Source organism: Salvelinus namaycush, chromosome 1, assembly GCF_016432855.1.
Source record: "Salvelinus namaycush isolate Seneca chromosome 1, SaNama_1.0, whole genome shotgun sequence".
NCBI classification, from domain to species: Eukaryota; Metazoa; Chordata; class Actinopteri; order Salmoniformes; family Salmonidae; genus Salvelinus; species Salvelinus namaycush.
This window is the reverse complement of record NC_052307.1, coordinates 76330093-76343194: the sequence shown is the minus strand read 5'-3', so window position 1 is coordinate 76343194 and position 13102 is coordinate 76330093. Positions and strand designations below refer to the sequence as shown.

Below are 13102 nucleotides of genomic sequence, written 5' to 3'. Positions count from 1 at the left end.
ACGGCAGCAGAGAAGTCCTCTCTTAACCCCAAGAGATGTCAGCAGAGGCAGATAAGGCTGTGGTAGCACCACAGAGCAGCAGGGATCAGGGACCAACGAAAATAAATTAGCAGCAGACAGCAGGTTATACAACACATCTTTATTGAAACAGTCTCCCAAGGAGTAACATCAGCTTACAAAGAGGAGATGAAAAAAAACATGTAATGCAATGAGAACCAAAAGCACCGGGGAAAAGTGGTTGACAGGGCTGGGCAGTGACAGAAAATATAAAAGACTCATGGATTGGACCGACAGTCGCAGGGGTTTTTTGCATTTATTTTGTACAAAAAATAAATTAATGAAATCTTTCAAGTTTACAGGAATATCTATTTGTTGTTTTGAACACAGACTTGCTGATAAATCTAAATGCTGTGGATTTCAGCTTTACACGTGTTAAAACAAAAGTATCTTAGACATACCAAAGCAGGCTTACTCTGATAAACAGGCTAGGAGAAATGAGAAGATGAGAAAAAAAAGATTTATAAAAGTGAGCTGGGGCACATTCATAATATCTGAATGTTCAATGTGACGGAAGTTGACAATCCTTTAAGCGCTTTAGGATCGCATCGCTTGAGCATTACCTCGAGAGCAACCCCGAGGTCCCTGGACTGCTCCCCGCTTGTAGCCTGGCTGATATCCCTCCTGTAGACACAACAGGTCATTCAGAAAGACTTACACAGCACCTTCATGACAGAATCTGGGACAACAACTCACGCAACCCTAATGCAAGGGTCAAGTGTCTTCTAGTCACTAGGACCTAAATGGTTGGCTGTGCCCTTCCTTACCCGTTGGTAGGTGCTGTTGGAGTAGTCCCGGGGTGCCGTGCTGAACTGGGCCTGTTGCCCATAACCATTGTTTGGAGTGTTCGAGAAGGGAGGGCGATAGCCATCATATCCTCCTGAGGAAGACAACCATTTATGCGGTTAACACCATAATAAATCACTCCTGTATGAAAGTATGTCCCTTACTTAAATTAGCTTGAGCTCATACCTCTGAAACCGTTAGAGGATCCTCGGTATCCATTGATCATGCCCCGGGGGTTCCTGGGGCCTCCGCGAGACACGGTCCCCCTGCTGTTATAGAAGGACTGGCCTTGCCGCCCAAAGCCTGGCCCCTGCACCTGGTGGCCCGCTGCCGACGACATCACTTGGTCTTGGTTGTGGAAGCCTCCTACAGCTGAGGACAACATTATAAGAGTAATTAACATTTTACCTTTCTGATCATGCCCTTAGACCCAAGTCTTTAGACCCAAGGTCTACTGGTCCTCAGACTCCGCTTGTCTAAATCACATCCTCAACCCCAACCCCAACCGCCACCCTAGTCCCTCTCTCACCGGACTGTAGAGTGTCCTGCTGGATGTCAGGCTCCTCCACAGAGTGCTCCGCCTGGCTGCTGAAGCCCTGGCCGTAGCCACTGGGGAACTGCTTCAGACCGTCTGCTTCGTTAGTGGGGGGCACGGGGGCGTTCAGGTTGAACACCTTAGGGACACAATACAACCAGAGAAAAGCTTTCATTTAGAGATGTCAGATACCCACGCAGGACTCGCAGACAACAGCAAATCACCACTAACAGATTTTAGTCTGATTATTGAGCATACCGTACATACTGTTCAAGGTTTGCAAAAATAAAGTTAAATCAGCTTAGAGTTGATTATAAAGCTTTATGTAGACATGGGGGCAGACAAGAGCATTCTGTTCTGCTCTGACAGAGAGGGGGGGTGGGGGGGTATGGGGTGAAGCTTGGTTTTGAGAAATGTAGGCCATCACTGGAATTATACTTTTTAATTCAGTTGATGTCCCAATCAGTTTTTTCATTATCCTTGCAAAGTAAATCTGGTATTACTGTTGTATGACAGTGTGTACTACTTCTATTCTCCCTGTCGTAAGACACATTATCAATGTGTGGCAAGTGATTAGAGTTAAGTGGGTAATATGACGGTTTTGTTCAAGTGAAGCGATGTGAGTTATAAGTCCTCCATTAACAAAGCCTACCGCTTGCATGGACTGGAATGGTGCTGCGTTGACATTGATGCCGCCGCTGTGGGGGGTGGAGACGGGCGGGAAGGCAGAGGGCAAGGAGGACGGGGCGGGGGACTGCTCAGACGACAGGGACATCGAGGCCTGGTTTAGGGAGGGGGCGGGGCGGGGAGACAGAGACGTCACATACTTCAATGGTTTTCACAGACACTTCAGGACAGGCGGGTAAGGATGAGTGTTAACCATCTCTCACACTGCCCAATAACAGCCAAGCATAGAGAAGCTCCACCACCCACCCACACAGCCAGGGGGGTAGAGGAGGGTGGAGCAGAGGGCACCTTGGGGAGGGAGGGTTTACCTGGATGTGGTCGGTGCCGTCTGTCTGTGGCCGGGGCTCTGCTGTGTGGGGGGGCTGGTAGAGGGGCGCTGTGGAGGAGTAGCCATCAGGTGTGGAGGAGACCATGAGGACCTGGGGAGGGAAGGGGGAGAATAAGGGAAGGTTCACATAGTACCCTTGCCCTTTAAATAAGTCTGATCCGGTATCAAGTCTTGGGGATCACTATCAGAATTCTGTTCAAGTATCATTATTGCTACTTACTTGTGTAGATTCAGGAACTGAGCTTGGTTGAGCAAGTCTGGATTCTGAATGAACTGTACACAAGATAAATATAAAATGGTTTGTTGGTAAAACAGCTAAGAGCAACTACAAAATAAACAGACAAAACTCAAGAGTATATAAGCAGTACCACACTAACCGGACAGTTTATTAGGTACACCAACCCGTTCACAAAAATGAATCGCTCCTACAGACAATGAGTCACGTGGCCTGCTATATAAAGCAGGCAGACAGGCAGGCATCCAGGTACTGTTCGATTGAACTTTAGAATGGGCAAAATAAGTGACCTAAGAGACTGAGCATGGAATGATCGTCGATGCCAGGCGCGCCGGATCCAGTATCTCAGAAATGGCCGGCCTCCTGGTCTTTTCACGCACAACAGTGTCTAGGGTTTACCGAGAATGGTGCGACAAACAAAAAACATCCAGTCAGCAGCAGTCCTGTGGGCGAAAACAGCTCATTGATGAGAGGTCAAAGGAGGACGGCAAGAATCGTGCAAGTTAACAGGCGGGCCACAGAGACAAATAACGTTGCAGTATAACAGTGGTGTGCCGAACGGCATCTCGGAATGAACTCCGCAGTCCTTGTCACAGATGGGCTAGTGCAGCAGATGACCACTTCTATCAGCTGAAAACAAGAAGCGTGTCCAGTGGGCACGCGATCACCATTAAGGAGTGGAAATACATTGCCTGGTCCGACGAATACTGGTTCTTGTTGCAACATACTAATTGGCATCGTCAGGATTAGGCATACGTAGCATGAGTCCATGGACCCATCCAGCCTGGTGTGGGGACTGTTTTCCTGGCACACGTTAGGTCCCTTGATACCAATGGAGCAACGAACGTTTCCGACACCTTGTAGAATCCACTCCCCAAAGAATGTAGGCTGTTCTAGAAAAAAAAGGGGGGAGCTGACCCAGTACTAGATGGGTGCACCTAATAAACACAGTGAGTGTAGATGCGAACATCTCTAGGAGGACTACAGTCTCTGAGTGGTAGTGTTGGTCAGAGGAGAGTTAAAACAGAATGTGATGTACTAACACTTACCCATCTGCTGCAGGTCCACGCTCTGTGCAGGCTTCATGGGTTGGGCCAACACGATGGCTGGGTCCAGGGCATGGCCATCAAACTCCAACATGGAGTCCTGTGGAAGGAAGCATATGGGTCAGCATGAACAAGAGACCAAACAAGATCCAATGAGGCACCCAGCGCAGGACCATAGGGGGCAGTTGGAAGGATCATCACCTGCATGAAGTTATAGGTCCCCTGCATCTGGGCCATGAGGTCCTGTACGACCTGCTTCCGGACCACGGGGTCAGTCGTGTGGGAGACTGGGCTCACAGTGTGGGGCTCGGGGGTCATCTGGGGAGGAGACTGGTTCTGGAGGACATTGACCACCTAAAGACACAGGGACAGATTTAAACCCAGCTGATGACATCATTGGGCCATGGCGTTACTTGTTGAACCCTAAAAGATTCTGTTTGTGACTGTGTGATGACAGATGATATGGGAGGTGTAGACATGCAGCATACCTGGGCCTCTGCCGTCCACTCCTCTACTTGGTCGTTGCCAGTCCTACTGTATGTGGTTTCTGGAATGAACTGTCTGTTTACAAACTACGCAAATAAACATAAGATCACTTGATTAGATTTCAATAGGTAAGGTAAACCAGAGAATTTGGAACTTTACAGCAGTTAAGAGTCAGGGTAGAGATTGAACTCACCTCTGTGGCTTCTACTTCAATGGCCTCTGTGTATTCTTCAGTAACTGTTCCCTCTGTAAAAGGAATACGCTCTGATTAATATCCACTCATACAGGTTCACACACACTCAGACCAATCGTAACATGAGTTCCCCTCAGGTGATGGTAATCTAACCCAGAAGTAAAATCTCACGGAATTTCGTCAGCTGCGTGATTAACATCTGTCTTAATACGTATTAGTAATTGAGAGATACAGCGACAACAAAGTCTCCACCCTCGCAAAAGGAAACGTTCAGCCAAAGCGAAGCAGTTTAAGCACTGCCTTCGCCCAATCCTGATACGTCCAAATAGCCAGTGCCAAAAACCTAAAGAAAACGGAACTAATAGCCAGTGCCAAAAACCTAAAGGAAACGGAACTAATGGTGCTCATTCAGTCCTGGCAGATTCTCTCGGTCTACACAGAGATTCTGGTTACCTGGTGCTGCAGGCTGCTCCCCACTCCCAGACGACTCATGCGCCACAGACTGCTCCTCCTCCTCTTCTTCCTCCTCCTCCTCCTCCTCCTCTTTTTCACACACACCGTTCTGATGCGTTTGTGCTCTGTCAAAATAGCCACTCAGCAGCACCTTGTCCAGGGTCTCCTTCAGTGCCTTGTCTATAGGAAAGGGGCAGATCATATTCAGAACGTATTAAAAATGTCTTGACAGAAACTTTTGTGTTGTGCAACAAACACTCAGTCAATAGGCCGGGTCTATGCTTGGTATAATCATAGCTGTGACCCATTCCACAGCACCATGCCAGGCCTGGCCAAGATCCACTGCTCGAAGCACTTTAATAACCTACAAGTATTTATAATCCACAATGCCATATAATCCACCACAAAGTTGTCTCTGGAACATGTGGGGTGGATGCTCAGCGTTTGTGGAATGACAGGTGTCTTGTGTCTGGGCTGGCACTACCCCAGTTCACCCCAACCACCCAGAAAAGCACTTCCCCTTATACAAGTTCTGCTAACATGGACTGTACGTCCAGCAAGCCCTTTGTGCTTCAAGGGGCTGGGCGATGGATGGGATTTAGTCATAACCCTGCTCCCAGTTGAGCCAGCTCAGAAATTTCCTTCCAAGCTCTTTTCCCCCAAAAAATCTATGATAAGCTCCAAGATACTCAGTATACAGGTGGGAGTGTGGGTAACTAATTAAACAAGCCAAAGCCTATATGTACAGAGTAAATACATTGAGCTACTTCAGAAGCGTTAGAAACATACATGTGGTTCCTGCCACAGCCTGGTCTCTGCCCTCTAGCAGTTCCCATATGTGTAGGGAGGCCTCCTCATACTGGTCAGTCAACCTGGAGAACAGGGAAGGACATTTACAACATGCCAACCATCATATTACGTCACTCCTCCCTCAAAAAAAAAGAGAAACAAAAAGGTTTGTACCTGACGTCATGGTCCCGTTCCGGGCCAACGAGCTTGTAGAAACTGTCCAGTGCTGTGAGGTTAGAGTCGGTGAGCAGGGGGGAGCCTGCGACGGGCTGTTTCAGGTCCTGCCTCGTCCGCTCATCCCCCAGTCGGTCAAGCAGGAACTGCAGCTCCAGAACAGCCTTCAGCCGCCTCTGCTCCGTCTCCTCCCGCTGCAGCTGCTCCCTCCGGGCAGACTTCTTCACTGCTTTCTGAATCTGCAAGGAAATGGGGAAGGAGTTGTCACTGCACTATGGCCACAGTGACTGAGAAACAGCACCTAATAAATACAGTGAGTGTGGTCATAGTGACCAGAATGAAACCTTGAGACAGAACTCACCTCTTGCCCCAAAGACAGGAAGCTCTTCTGCAACTCCCTTGCAAAATCCAGGTTGTTGGTCACTTCCTGGAACTTGGTCAAGGCATCCTACAGACGAGACAAGAGAGGGAATGAACATTAAATATGTTTTGTAGAGGCCTCCCGGGTGGCGCAGTGATCTAGGGCACTGCATCGCAGTGCTAGCTGCGCCACCAGAGTCTCTGGGTTCGCGCCCAGGCTCTGTCGCAGCCGGCCGCGACCGGGAGGTCCGTGGGGCGACGCACAATTGGCATAGCGTCGTCCGGGTTAGGGAGGGTTTGGCCGGTAGGGATATCCTTGTCTCATCGCGCTCCAGCGACTCCTGTGGCGGGCCGGGCGCAGTGCGCGCTAAAAAAGGGGCCAGGTACACGGTGTTTCCTCCGACACATTGGTGCGGCTGGCTTCCGGGTTGGAGGCGCGCTGTGTTAAGAAGCAGTGCGGCTTGGTTGGGTTGTGCTTCGGAGGACGCATGGCTTTCGACCTTCGTCTCTCCCGAGCCCGTACGGGAGTTGTAGCGATGAGACAAGATAGTAATTACTAGCGATTGGATACCACGAAAATTGGGGAGAAAATGGGATAATTAAAATAAAAATAAAAATAAAATGTTTTGCTAGCTGTGTCACAGATCAAAATAACAAACACCATAGTATAAAAACAATTGAAAGCTGAAGAATGAAAGATTATAGTACATATGCAACAGGTTAAACAATCAAGTTCACAATTGAAGTTCCCGGAGATAACATCGACACAGACCAGTGTCTTGTACATACCAGCTGATCCTGGTTCAACCGTTCTCCTTTATTCTTCTTGGCCTGGTAGTCATCCAGCTTGCCCTATAGAAATATGGCACATTTAATAAGGGTTACAAAAAGGTCTGCTGAGATTATTTCAGCAGAAATATACCATCTATTAAGTGCTGTGATTCTAACGCCAAATAAAAGTCACAGGTTAATGATTGATTACACCAACTAAATTTGTCTGTAGCCGTAATCTTAGCCTTAATCTTAGTTACCAACTTTGAGACAAAGTCAATGCAGGGTCATAAAGCAGACAATCTTCCCAGACAAGAGAGACATCCAGAATTGCTCCTCAGTTGGTCTCAAGCAACAACTAAGCATGAAACAACCTATTATTTTTGGGAGGTATCTGAAAGCATGCTTAGATTAAAAAAAGGAAACATGGTTACCTTTTTCTTTTCCATGTTGCGGACCTTCTTGTCTATCACCTGCAGGACCTGCTTCATGGCCTCAGACTGGGTCCCAGAACCCAACTCTGGGCTGGAGGACTGAACAGCATTGTGGCCAACTGTTGCTGAAGGCATCTGATGAGATAACAGAAAAGTATTTGTAGCAGTCATTATTAGTGAAGGCTACAAAACACTGAGGCTGTAATTGAATACAATAAAGTTTAAAATATGTTGATTAAAACACAGTTTGCCAATGCATGGTGCTGTAAACAACCAAGGTCCGAAGAAAGAAGTTACATTGTTGACCACATAAGTGGTCAGACAGACATTTTATATACTTTTAAAAAAAATCAACATGGGGTACTACCTATTAATGTTCCTTGACAAAAAACTAAGAGACCTATGAATCACTTTGGATATCATGTCGGTTTGCAGGATGATTTCTGTCAACCGCTAACGTTCGCTAACTCAAGACAAGTAACGTTAACGTTATAATTAAATAACTAGTAACGTTACCTAGCTAACTAACGACGTTAGTATTCCCATATTTGTTGCCATTAGCCAACTAGGAAACTAAAGCCGGCGAGGCACAGGAAAAAGGGGATCAATTGCAAGTCCTTTGTGAGCCGAGGGACTGTCAGCCGAGCATTGTCCATTGAACCGCATAAACGTTACCTGCCAAACTAACGTTAGCTAGCTACGCTACTCATCTTCCATCAAATAAACAACTATTCCGACAAAACACTTGATGTAGCTACCTACATGTCGTCACAAGTATAACATTTATGCCATTTGAAAACAGATGGTCATCAAATTAGGCTTAAACTTGAATCCCATCCCAGAACAACCCCCACCCGGCTACAAGGCTAGCTTAGCTACATTTAGCTAGCTAGCTAATGTTAGCTAGTTTAATTTTCTTCTCGCATTGTTACCGAGACCGGCGTAAGCTAACTGGCAACGCGAATCACTTAGATGCGAGATAGAAATCGATAGCTGACTAACTAGTTATGATTAACTACATTTATATGAACGACAGCCATCCACTAGTTTGTTGAAATGTACCTTGCTAATTATGATAAACTACATTTATATGAACGACAGCCACCCCACTAGTTTGTTGAAATGTACCTTGCTAATGTGGTCAATGAACTTGGATTCCGTTTAATCAATTGGATGACAGGACAATGCTAGATAGAGACGACTTTAGTCAGAGGCTAGCCTAGCTCGCTAACTTAGCTAGCAAAATTATTTCTGAATTTGACGCTGACAACATCCACTTACCTTAAGGCTATCTGTCTTTGTTCGTCGTCTGACGTTGTAGTTTTAGCTCTATATATTTCGTGTAACTTGTATGTTATTTTGTATCGACAATGGTGTTCCGCCTCCCCGGCCTCACCGAGAACTATACACTATACTGCTGGCAGGCTACAGATGCTAACGAGACACGAGAACAGGGTCGGATGGCTTCAAGGCCCCGTTGGTAGTCCTAGAATTGCCTGAGTTCATCTTGGTAGACTGACAGATTTAACTAGAATCAGTCCTCAACAACGTTGCAGATTAATGATTATGGAAGCTGTATTTGACAGATTTAGGTAAGCATTTTTATGCAAGTCAATTTGTATTGAATCCCAAATGTATTGCAAGCCATTTACTGAATCCCAAGTTTATTTAAGACATTCTTCTCTGCTTTGAAAAGTACAATAGATTATCCTTTGCAAGTCTATCGAATGATTACGTCTAAATAATATCACAGTTTCTAAACCCAAAGGCGCAAAATTGCGAGACTCTCGGGAACAGTTGCCAAAAAGACCAGGGCAGGGTTTGAGAAGTGAAAAAAATATTCCTTAGTTAAGTTTCTCGAAATCTAAAGGCACAACCTTGCTTCGAGCCAATGTCGTTAGAACGTGTTATTACTCCAACCCCGTGAAAGTGACAAACTGACACGTTTTCATTTTTGTCAAAAACAACTACATATCGAAGAAGTACCTTTGAGGGCATGTACATGCGCAGTGTGGCGCGATACGACGGACCCGATGACGTGTTTCTATGCATCAGTTTAGCTAAACAACGTCGCCATGACATCGCCTACTAATGTGATCGGGGATTTCTATTGGAGAAGCAATGTTAGCCTATCTTCATACTGTACTGTGTGTTGATAATATTGTTCTCTAATAGTTCTCTAATAAAAATAGAAAAATGTTGACACAAGAGAAATGACTACACAAGAATGGAGCTAGAGTGCATTCGGAAAGTATTCAGAACCCTTGACTTTTTCCACATGACAGCCTTATTCTAAAATTGATTCTATTGTCCCCCCTTCCCCTCATCAATACCCGATAATGACACAGCAAAAACAAGTTTGTATACATTTTTGCACATTTCTTAAGAATAAAAAATAAATTAAATATTACATTTACATAAGCATTGACGCTTTACTCTGTACTTTGTTGAAGCACCTTTGGCAGCGATTACAGCCTCGAGTCTTCTTAGGTGTGACTCCATGCTTGGCACACCTGTATTTCGGGAGTTTTTCCCCATTCTCTGCAGATCCTCTCAAACTTATTCTGGTTGGATGGCGAGCGTCACTGCACAGCTATTTTCAGGTCTCTCCAGACATGTTCGATCGGGTTCAAGTCCAGGCTCTGGCTGGGCCACTCAAGGACATTCAGAGACTTTTCCCAAAGCCACTCATGCAAAATCTTGGCTGTGTGCTTATGGTCGTTGTACTGTTGGAAGGTGATCCTTTGCGCTCTGGAGCAGGTTTTCATCAAGGATCTCTCTGGTCTTTGCTCCGTTCATCTTTCGCTCGATCCTGACTAGTCTCCCAGTCCCTGCCGCTGAGAAACATCCCCACAGCATGATGCTGCCACCACCATGCTTCACCGCAGGGATGGTGCCAGGTTTCCTCCAGATGTGACTCTTGGCATTCAGGCCAAAGTGTTGAATCTTGGTTTCATCAGACCAGAGAATCTTGTTTTGCATGGTCTGAGAGTCCTTTAGGTGCCTTTTGGTCAATTCCAAGCAGGCGGTCATGTGCCTTTTACTGAGGAGCAGTTTCCGTCAGACCTGATTGGTGGAGTGCTACAGAAATGGTTGTCCTTCTGGAAGGTTTTCCCAGCTCCACAGAGGAACTCTGGAGCTCTGACAGGGTGAACATCGGATTCTTGGTCACCTCCATGACCAAGGTCCTTCTCCCCCATTGCTCAGTTTGTCCGGGTGGCCAGCTCTAGGAAGAGTCTTGGTGGTTCCAAACTTCTTCCATTTAAGAATGATGGAGGCCACTTTGTTCTTGGGGACCTTCAATGCTGCAGACATGTTTTGGTACCCTTCCCAGATCTACACCTCCACACAATCCTGTCTCGGAGCTCTACGGACAATTCCTTCAACCTCATGGCTTGGTTTTTGCTCTGACATGCACTGTCAACTATGGGACCTTAAATAGACAGGGGTGTGCCTTTCCAAATCATGTCCAATTAATTTAATTTACCACAGGTGGATTCCAATCAAGTTGGAGAAACATCTCAAGGATGATCAATGGAAACAGGATGCACCTGAGCTCAATTTCGAGTCTCATAGCAAAGGTTCTGAATACCTATGCAAATAAGGTATTTCTGTTTTTATTTTTCTAAACATTTCTAAAAACCTGTTTTCGCTTTGTCATTATGGGGTATTGTGTGTAGGGTATTGTGTGTATATTGAAAAATGTAATCCATTTTAGAATAAGACTGTAATGTAACAAAATTGTCCACCACCCAAAGGACATCCAGCCAACTTAACACACAAGGCCATTAGGAAGTTCTCTGCTGTCTGAAAATGATTCCGCATTACTCTTTAAATGTCAAAGGTGGCACAATGGCAGTGCCTGCAGTCAGAAGCAGTGTGATGTTTATGACCAAAGTACTTTCTAGTACAGCGTCAATGGTGATACACACTCATGCAACTAATCCACCACACACATACAAATACACAGGCACACAGATGTTCCTAGATAGCCTCAAAGGCACTCATTCCCATACACACTTCACCCATATGAGAGGTGTCACGTATACACCCTCTCCGGCGTTTGAGTTTGCCAGTCTCCTTATTATTACGCACACCTGTCACCATCATTACGCGCACCTCATCAGACTCATCTGGACTCCATCACCTTCCTGATTACCTTCTCTATACCTGTCACTCACTTTGGTTCTTTCCCTAGGCGTTATTGTTTCTGTTCCTGTGTTTAATGTCTGTACGCTACTCTTGTTTTGTTCAATGTTTGTTTATTTATTAAATACACTCCCTGTACTTGCTTCCCGATTCTTAGCGTACACGTTACAGAATAACGCCTCACCAAAGGGGAGCATTAGGGAGTGTTTATTATTTTTTTTTGTAGGTGATGTCAGGCCGGGTGCCGCTACTGGAGCAACCGCGGATGCCTCAGCTGGTTCGTCAGGTTTACAAGATTCAGTTGGCCCGTCAAGCGTCTGTGGCCGACGCTACCAAGGATGCCTCAGCTAGCTTATCAGGCTCCCATGCCTCAGCTAGCTCGACAGGTTCACAAGACTCGGATTGCAAGGCAGGCTCCCATGCCTCAGCCGGCTCCTCAGGCTCCCATGCCTCAACCGGCTCGACAGGTTCCCGCGCCTCAGCAGAAGCGATCGGCCCAGTCCTGGTCCCTGGGACCATCCCTCTGGTCGGCGTCCTGTGGCTGGAGCCGTGCGTCAGGGAGGGGGTACTGTCACGTAAACTCCCTCTCCGGTGTTCGAGGTCACCAGTCTCCTTATTTTTACGCACACCTGTCATCATCGTTACGCTCACCAGCACCTCATCAGACTCACCTGGACTCCATCCCCTTCCTGATTACCTTCCCTATAACTGTCACTCCCATTGGTTCTTTCCCTTGGCGTTATTGTTTCTGCCACCCCAGAAGCCACGTCTGCCTACCTCATGGGTCAGCCACACTGTAGCCTACCCTCTGATGGCTGCTCTGGCACCATAGCGATTATGACAGCAGGGTGAGACAATGATGTACTACTGCTCAGGTCAGAAACGGCAGGCAGGCTAATTGGTCATTGAACCCTGGGACCGTGATCTAATTCTAGATTTACCCATTTCAATTCCATGAGTTTTCCTACTCTGGCTATAAAGAAATACATAAAGCATTCTAAAGAAATTACATTGAGGTGATTTACAGTACAATAAATTGATGGCCCTTGATTTCCAATAGAGAGTAACAAATGCTTAGCTACATTTTCATAGATTGTTTTGATTTTCTTCGCATGTTATTAAACACTTATTCAACCAGTTTTATATATTTTTCTGATCAAATAATGCAGCACACATGTTGTTAAACAGCTCTTGCTGTGCCTATGTCAGAAATAGTGGGTGGTTTGTGATGGCATTCAGTATCTCTCCCTTCAGTCTCTCTATCTCCATCTCTGTATCTTAGATCATGGTTTGATACACAGCAATGCTGCTGAAACGTCTGTCTGTCCAGGTCGGGGTGCTGCAGTGATCTATGCCTTGGACAACACAAGAACAGTGAGCAATAACATACCCAACTGTAAAATAGTCCTGAAGACACACCATGCCGCCACACACAAGCAGCTGTTGTCTCTTCCCCATCGCTGGGGTTTGGAACAGCTGTATGCCTCTCCTGTCTTCTGTTAATTTATGTGTTTGTTATTATTCAATGTAGTCTGGTTTGGCGCAGATCTTCTTACTGTCTAATCTTTAAGATGGATGGCCAGAGATATGAGAGTCTGTGTGAGATCTGCTCCCCTTAT

At 46.2% G+C, this 13102-nt stretch overlaps 1 protein-coding gene across 3 annotated transcripts; it reads right to left on the bottom strand.

Moving 5' to 3' along the window:
* Nucleotides 1-118: 118 nt before the first annotated feature.
* On the bottom strand, nucleotides 119-9354 carry LOC120049153 (caprin-1-like). 3 transcript variants are annotated; one of them, XM_038995384.1, is made up of 18 exons: nucleotides 9321-9354; nucleotides 7335-7469; nucleotides 6919-6981; nucleotides 6131-6217; nucleotides 5770-6008; nucleotides 5596-5678; nucleotides 4807-4986; nucleotides 4354-4406; nucleotides 4163-4246; nucleotides 3876-4028; nucleotides 3678-3774; nucleotides 2614-2666; nucleotides 2374-2484; nucleotides 2031-2159; nucleotides 1373-1517; nucleotides 1030-1215; nucleotides 825-937; nucleotides 119-681 (listed from the first exon to the last, which is right to left on the bottom strand). In XM_038995384.1, the coding sequence occupies exons 1-18, from the start codon at nucleotides 9336-9338 to the stop codon at nucleotides 595-597; spliced, it is 2016 nt and encodes a 671-aa protein (XP_038851312.1). In that variant the 5' UTR covers nucleotides 9339-9354; the 3' UTR covers nucleotides 119-594. The 3 variants fall into 3 exon arrangements, with proteins under 3 accessions (XP_038851312.1, XP_038851319.1, XP_038851327.1); XM_038995391.1 differs by lacking the exon at nucleotides 9321-9354 and adding an exon at nucleotides 8616-9310; XM_038995399.1 differs by lacking the exon at nucleotides 9321-9354 and adding an exon at nucleotides 9212-9305.
* Between the last annotated feature and the right edge of the window lie 3748 nt (nucleotides 9355-13102).

Excerpts from the sequence above, each read along its gene's own strand:
- LOC120049153 (XM_038995384.1), bottom strand. Across the intron at positions 4,247-4,353 it reads TTGAAGTAGAAGCCACAGAG|TTTGTAAACAGACAGTTCAT; the intron begins GTGAGTTCAATC and ends TTATTTGCGTAG. Across the intron at positions 1,216-1,372 it reads GCAGGACACTCTACAGTCCG|CTGTAGGAGGCTTCCACAAC; the intron begins GTGAGAGAGGGA and ends TGTTGTCCTCAG.